The 7,793-nt window shown below is 41.9% G+C and overlaps 1 protein-coding gene across 1 annotated transcript; it reads right to left on the bottom strand.

Annotated features, from left to right (window-relative positions):
- Positions 1–324: 324 nt before the first annotated feature.
- Positions 325–1,275, bottom strand: LOC144237882 (olfactory receptor 7C1-like). Its single transcript, XM_077771605.1, has one exon. It carries the CDS (start codon positions 1,261–1,263, stop codon positions 325–327), a length of 939 nt encoding a protein of 312 aa, XP_077627731.1. The 5' UTR covers positions 1,264–1,275.
- Between the last annotated feature and the right edge of the window lie 6,518 nt (positions 1,276–7,793).

Raw genomic sequence — 7,793 nt, 5'->3', positions numbered from 1 at the left:
ATTTCAATTAAAGTCAAGATCTCACTTTCTGAGATGAGGCCCACTTCAGACTCTGTGCTGACAGCACAGACACAGCTTAGGATGTATCCTCAATCTGTCTCTGTTCCTCCCATATGCTCTTGTTCTCTCTCAAAATAAATTAATAAACTTCCAAAAACGGAGAAGAAATAGTTGCTTATACTGCATGAAAAATCTTTAGCAACTGAATACTAATACAAAGTAAACTGCATATTGTCAGTCTCTGAATTGATTTAATATCATGAGCCAGGCATTCTAGGGTTTTAAGCTCTGTTAGTCATACCTTTATCTTGAAACAAAGAATCCCTAGGCAGAGAATGTCTCTCTGCTAAAGAGCTTTCTCAGGGCTTGCTTGATGTCTCTGTTCCGCAGACCATAGATGAAGGGGTTCAGCATGGGCGTCACCACTGTGTACATGACTGAGGCGATGGCACTTGCTCTGGAGTTCTGTGAAGCAGCAGAACTAAGATACACCCCAAGACCTGTACCATAGAACAAAGAGACCACTGAGAGGTGAGACCCACACGTGGAAAATGCTTTATACTTGCCCTTCACTGATGAAATTCTCAAAATGGAAGTTACAATTCTAGAGTAAGAGGAGAAGATGCCAATGAGTGGAACAACACCCAGAAGCCCACTTGTCAGGTACATGGCCAGGTCATTGAGGAACGTATCAGAGCAAGCAAGTTGGATCACCTGCCTCAGATCACAGAAAAAGTGCAGGATTTCCAGCTCTGTGCAAAAAGAGAGTTGCAAAATCATTAAGTCGTGTAGTAGACAGTTAAGAACACTCAACAGCCAGGATCCCAGAAGCAGGATGCCACAGAACTTGGGGTTCATGATGACCATGTAGTGCAGTGGGTGACAGATGGCCACAAACCGGTCATAGGCCATCACTGCCAAGAGGAAGTTGTCAAATACTCCAAAAAGCATGAAAAAGTACATCTGGCTGAGGCAGCCTTCGTAGGTGATCACTTTGCTCTGCGTCTGGATGTTCAGCAGCATCTTAGGTATGGTGGTGGAGGTGAAACAGATGTCTGAAAAGGACAGGTTGGAGAGGAAGAAGTACATGGGTGTGTGGAGGCGGGAGTCTGTGAGAATGGCCAGGATGATGAGCAGGTTCCCAGTGAAGGTGACCAGGTACATGGACAGGAACAGCCAAAAGAGCAGTGACTGCAGCACCCCCTCGTCTGAGAGTCCAAGCAGAATAAACTGTGTAACCCGGGATTGATTTCTTCCTTCCATGTAACTGATGACAATGGCTGGAACAGAGACAAGGGCAGTGTAAAGGCACCGGCGTGACCACAGAATTAAGAGAAATGCTGTGTTTTCAACACGATGCATTCATTATTTCTTACACGTTCCCTACCAATCTAGGATATTTACCAGAAAATATCCGGGACTGTGAAATGCTCCATGTTTTCTGTGAGGCTGAAACTGTTTGCTATGCTTGTTCTGAATCAAAATACTAATTAAAAACAATGTTCTCCTCCATAAACTTCGTGAGACCTTTTTTTAATTTTTTTTAATTTTTATTTATTTCTATGAGACAGAGAGAGACAGCGTGAGCAGGGGAAGGTCAGAGAGAGAGGGAGATACAGACTCTGAAATAGGCTCCAGGCTCTGAGCTGGCAGTCAGCACAGAGCCCGACGCGGCGCTCAAACCCACGAACCGCGAGATCATGACCTAAGCGAAAGTCGGACGCTTAACCGACTAAGCCACCCAGGCGCCCCGAGACCTTTTTTTTAACCCAACAAAATTTAACAAGATATCAGTGACAACTATCGTTGAAAGCATTGCAAAAAGTAGTGATGTGTGTTAGACCTTAACAAGATTTAGTCTTAGGTGTGTGTGTGTTGTGTGTGTGTGTCCGAGGAAGGAATAGAATATTAATAAAGGACTAAATAATGTTTCAGGTGGTGGTTACAACTAATAAGTAAAATAATTCAGGACAAAGGAGGTCTTAGTAGAAGAGAAATCTGCCATTGTGTCATGTCTGATCAGGGCGTCCGACCTGGAAAACTAAGAGATATATGAACCATGCAGATAACTATGCAAAAACCAGTGAAGGCAGAGAAATTGCATGTGCAAAGTCCTAGAGGTAAGACCTCACTCACAACCATCAGGCAACATCAAAGAGAAAGTTTTGAACACTGCATGTACCCAATGGGAGTAAGTGTCAGATGCAAATAAGAGAGAAGAGCTCAAAGCCTCCTGCCTGTGGAAACATTCTAAGGCAATGTACACTACAGTTCCTTGTTCTTATGTGTATGTGGTATATACAATGTCTGCCTACAACAGGATACACTTTATGTAATGTTTACAAATGGAACATAATTCGTTCCTCCATAATTCTGTGTCTTTCTCTCTACCTTTACCCTAGGTCTCCAGTTGGTCAAAATGCTGCATTTGCTATTGCATAAGACAGCTCCAGCTTGCTACAAATGCTCTAGGGATGTGTACTTCACTGATAAATTCTCCTTGTGCTACACACACACACACACACGAGTGTGGACAGGGAGAGACAGAGTTCTCCATTATTGTGGTACTGTGTACTCTTGTAGCTGAAACACAACTTTTTAGAAAGGAGGGGACAGGCTACACCATAAGTCAAAGAGCTGCTTTCTCCTAGGAAAACTGCAGTTTGTGATGCTGGCATTCCAGTAGAGTACTCGTGGCTAAGGGTCATAGAACCCCACAAAATAGAAGAATTAACATCAATCATTCTCAATCTCTTCCCAAAAAACTCAAAGGGGAAGCACTTCTTACTTTATTCCATCCGGTCAGGATTGCACTGATACCAAAGCCATAAAAACACATTGCAAGAAAGGAAAAGCACAGAACTATATTCCCAAGGAAGTTTTATGTGAACCGATTCAAGCAATGCAGCCTCTGGATCATGGTGTAGAAACGGATTCTGCATCATGACCAAAGGGCATTTATTCCAGGAAGGCCAGAAGGGTTTAGCTAATAAAACTCCCTCAGTGTAACACACCACATTAACAGAATGGAGGATAAATACACATGAGTATCTCAACAGATGGGAAATAATAATGACAAAGTCGAGCATTCCTTAAGAGTAGCAGCATTCCAGGGGCGCCTGGGTGGTTTAGTCGTTGAGCATCCGACTTTCGCTTAGGTCATGATCGCGGTTCGTGGGTTCGGGTCCCGCGTCGGGCTCTGTGCTGGCTGCCAGCTCAGAGCCTGGAGCCTGTTTCAGAGTCTGTGTCTCCCTCTCTCTCTGACCCTCCCCTGCTCATGCTCTCTCTCTCTCTCCTAGAAAAAAATTAAAATATTAAAAAAAAAAAAAAAGAGTAGCAGCATTCCAGAAACTAAGAATGGAAGGAATCTTCCAAAACATGAAATAGGCCATATATGAAAACCCAAGCATAAAATCATTCTTAATAGTGAAACACTGAGAGTGACCCCTAAGTCAAGGCAAGACAAGCACGCTTTTTTCATATCTTTTATGCAACATGGCATTGCAAGTACCAGACACAACAAATAACCAAAAACAGAAAATAAAAAGAATGAAATAAAAGGCATCAAAATTAGAATGCAAGGAGCAATATGAGTTCTCTTCACAAAAAAAGGTGATCTTATGTAGAAAAACAAAACAAAACAAAACAAAATAAAACAAAACATTAAGGGGTGCCTGAGTGACTCAGTTGGTTGAGCATCCAACTTCGGCTCTGGTCATGATATCACGGTTCATAGGTTCAAGAACTGTTGGGGCCCTGTGCTGAAACTCAGAGCATGGAGCCTTCTTTGGTTTCTGTGTCTCCATCTCGTTGTGCCCCACCCCCTCTCATGCTCTGTCCCTCTGTCTCTCAAAAACAAACAAACATTTTAAAAGATTTTAATAAATAAAAATTAAAAAAATTTAAAAGCATTCCAAACCAACTTGACAATAAACTATTAAAAAAAAAAGTTTTTAGAAATAAAAAATAAGAAAGCAAAAAATTTTTTAAGCATTGAAAACAAGAAAACCTGTTTAGCATAATAAAGGAATTCAGCAACGTTGCACAATATAAATCAATGCAAACAAAACTCAGGTGATCAATGGAATCCTACAATTGAATGTACATGCGAAAGAAAAATCTAACCGTATTACAATTGCATGACACAATCTCACTGAAACAGGTGTGCAGCAAAAGTGCAGAAAAAAGTGGGAAAAGAGAAAGTCTGTAAAACTGGACGTGACAGGAATAGCACAGAAGCACTCCTCCATACTTGAGAAAATGTATCCCGGAGGGTACTGTGAACAACGCGATTACTCCTGCACATGTGAACTGAAATTGAACATATAAGGAAATGGATAGTAAATGGTGGGAATGAGGTTATCACCTTTGGTGTGGGACTTGACATGCAAACAAGGTGGAATAACTCTTATGATCCTTTGGCAATAAATTAGAGTGGGAGCCATCAGTATGAACTTGCTTTAGTTTATACACAAATACAGAGGGTTCCATATAGACACACGTGTGGATGTCTGCATATACACAGAGTAGTAAACACCCATATGTGTACATTCCAGGTCAGTTGAGGGGATACAGAGACCCTGGTAGCAACAGGCACAGCAGGTACCATGATCTTTAATCTGCCCCATGACCCAATAAAATAAAACAAGGCCCCTTGCAGAAATGGCTGACTGTAGGGCTCCGGAGGAAAATACATTAAGTTGAAGGTGAAGCTGAAGCACCTCTTTCTGTAACACATAATGAAACACTGCCCCCAAAAGCCAAGAATAATGGAGACAGGCCAAAGGGACATGTCACCTGGCGGAAGAGCTCTCCATTGCCAACGCTGAAACAATGTGAGCAACAAAATAAACTAGTATTGGGTTAACACAGAGTATATACTGTAAATAACTAAAAAATAAATACTGAAAACACAATCTCGACTGCAGAAGAAAATCAATGATTTACAGAAATATTCTACTCTTAAGGAGGTGGAAGAGAAATACCACTACGTAAAGATGGGGCTGCACATAGAAAGTCCCTACAGGAGCACAGGATGGAAAGAAAGGGGAAAGAGAAACCTGACACATATCATGTCAGCCAGGACATCAATGTCAACACCAGTGAGAATTAGTCATGTTGAGAGCGTGTACCCTTGATGTCAGGAAATAAACATGCCTGTCTCCCTCTCTGGTCTTCTTGTTCAACATCCACAGTCCCAGTCTACTCATGGAAAAAAAAAAAAAGGAATAATAAGGCATCTCCAAAAGAAGCTGCTGTTGTTGTTGTTGTTGTTTACAGAATGCCTGATCAGCACCCTTAAAATTATCAGTTGCTTCAAGATCAAATGAAGCCTGAGAAACGGTCACTGCGTGCGGAAGCTCAGCAGGTATGAGGATTAAAGTAGCCTGTGTGAGAGACAGGATGCGTTCCTAACAGCAGAAACTGGCAGGGAGCTGAGGAGAACCCTCTAAAGAATCACAGCAAGTTTGTTTTGTAAATGTAAAACTGTTACAAATACTAAAGGTTATTAAAAGTTAAAATTATTAACGAAATGCAAAATCTTTGGAAACACTGTGCTCTGAGATTGTCCCTAAGGCGCTCTCATGCGTATAAGCAGTGCCACTGCTGTCAGTGACTCTTCCCATCAGTAAAATAAAGTATCACATACAGTTTGAAAATTTTCAATGAAACAATGACTGTATCTGCATTGTTTCTAGGAAACATCTAAGAGTGAATGAAAACACTCATCTGAATTTCTCTATTCATGATGTCGACTCAGAGACCCATTCTGTGCCTCCCATCTCCTACTCATGGTGCTATTTCTATCCCTCAATACCCCTCTCCCACTCTGAATGCAACAATACTTTCTTTCTCACAATAACCTGGGCCATTTTTCCATTGAAAAGACCTATTCATGACTGCGCCCTGACATAAAACTTGCACTTACACTCACTCATTTCAGATTTCAATTTCAACCTTCTAGACAGAAAGTAAGATTGTTTGTGAAATGACTATTGCCTACCCATCCAGATTCATCTGGGTTAATTTTGCAGACCCTGCTCCTGATGTTTGGTCAGGCAGTAAGAAGTATTTCTAATTCCAGCAGCACAACTTCCACTCTGCTTTAATCTCTAAATTTGCTCCTCTGCTGTGTCTGCACTACCCACACTTTTCATCTGCATGGTCCCCAACACCAGCTTCAAGGCTAAGCACCTATAGGCTAGTCTGGGAAGCCTTCACTGTCTCCTGTGAAAGAGTCCTCTTTTTCGAAAACAATTACAAATAAAGTAAAGGGACAACTTTAGAGGATCTACTTCCCCAGATTTCAGTGAAACCTCTCATCATCACATTTATTCATTTTTACATCTCTCGATGGGTTCACACAGTGAGGACCTTGACAAAAGAAACCCTGTCTTATCATTTATTTATTCTCAGAATAAACAGGAGTGTCTACCACACATTAATTGCTGGGGGGAAAAATGTTTGTTAAATGACTACAATTAACAAATGGTGCAATAATGGTAAACATCACTCCCAACAATGTTAGAACCAGCAATGAAAACAGAGGCAAGACTGTTGAGAGATGAAGGCCCATTGATGAAGCACTAACTCCGGAGGAGACAGATCAGGGAAAGATGGTTGAGTGTATGCAGTGATTTTCTCCACAATCAAAGCCTTATTGGGAAGAGCTTGATCTCACAAAGTCTCCTTAACTTATTGTCCCTGGTGACGCCCCTAAATTAACTACAGATGGAAGAGGTCCCTCCCACCGAAACCTATTTCCCCCGCACTTCTGAAGAGGCTGTGGCTCACCCAGATGTTAGCACAGAACAGCATGAGATCAATGACCCACTCTCTTCCATGGATGATTGCTGTGGTTGGAAGTTATGTCTTCAGGAATGAAAGACATGGCCTCACTTGTGAAGGCTCTAGAAAACGCAGCTATGTCCTCATATCACTTGAGATTACAGGAGTCAACTTCATAGGTGTAGCAAAGGCTTTTTAAATTTATGGTAACTGTAGGGAATAAACTCCCATGAGTCTTATTAATGAAATATTCTTTTGTCTCTTTTTCCTGTAAGAGACTTGGGTCTCTGGAGCTAGGAGAGAAAAATAGAGTGCAAGCTTGTCCCAGTGCTGGGACACAGCCTTGGCATTCCTTGATTGTCTCTTGTCCCATTAAACAGTCTTATCCCAGAAAGAGGTCCCCTGTCTTTAGAGGTTCTCACTAATATGTCAGAGCACCCCATAATAAGTATCCAATTCTGGATTTGCAGAATTCTGTGTCCCCTAAATCTCTTATTTATCCCATCCGTACTCATTCTGTTGGCTCACAATCATGGAACTCCCAGCCTCCAAAGCGTTTCTTCTTTTCTCCTGCTTCTCTTTCATGGCCTCTTCATTGTAGGCAATGACTGTTTAATATCACTCAACCATTTGCTTCCTGAAGCATCTCACTAAGACACCATTAGCAGCTGATTTACAGTAGGCACTAAACTACATCCTGGGAAGGAAGGAAGAAAAGGGTAAGAAATGGTCCCTTCTCAGAATGAAATCTGGCCATGTGTAGCAACATGGATGGAACTTGAGGGTGTTCTGCTGAGCAAAATAAGCCAGGCAGAGAAGGACAGATGCCATATGTTTGCATGTATAGGTGAATGAGAAGGAAATTAATGGAGGACCATGAGGGAGAAGAAGGAGAAAAATAGTGGGGAAGAGGGAGGGAGGTAAACCATGAGAGACTCTTGAATGCCAAGAACAAACTGAGGGCAGATCGGGTGGGGGTGGAGGCGAAGGGCGGTGATGGGCAT

This window comes from Crocuta crocuta, unplaced genomic scaffold (genome assembly GCF_008692635.1).
Source record: "Crocuta crocuta isolate KB4526 unplaced genomic scaffold, BGI_CrCroc_1.0 scaffold755, whole genome shotgun sequence".
NCBI classification, from domain to species: domain Eukaryota; kingdom Metazoa; phylum Chordata; class Mammalia; order Carnivora; family Hyaenidae; genus Crocuta; species Crocuta crocuta.
This window is presented reverse-complemented; position numbering and strand designations above follow the sequence as displayed.

What these genes read in the sequence shown, in the direction of transcription:
- LOC144237882 (XM_077771605.1), bottom strand. Translation starts at nt 1,263, where the DNA reads ATGGAAGGAAGAAATCAATCCCGGGTTACACAGTTTATTCTGCTTGGA.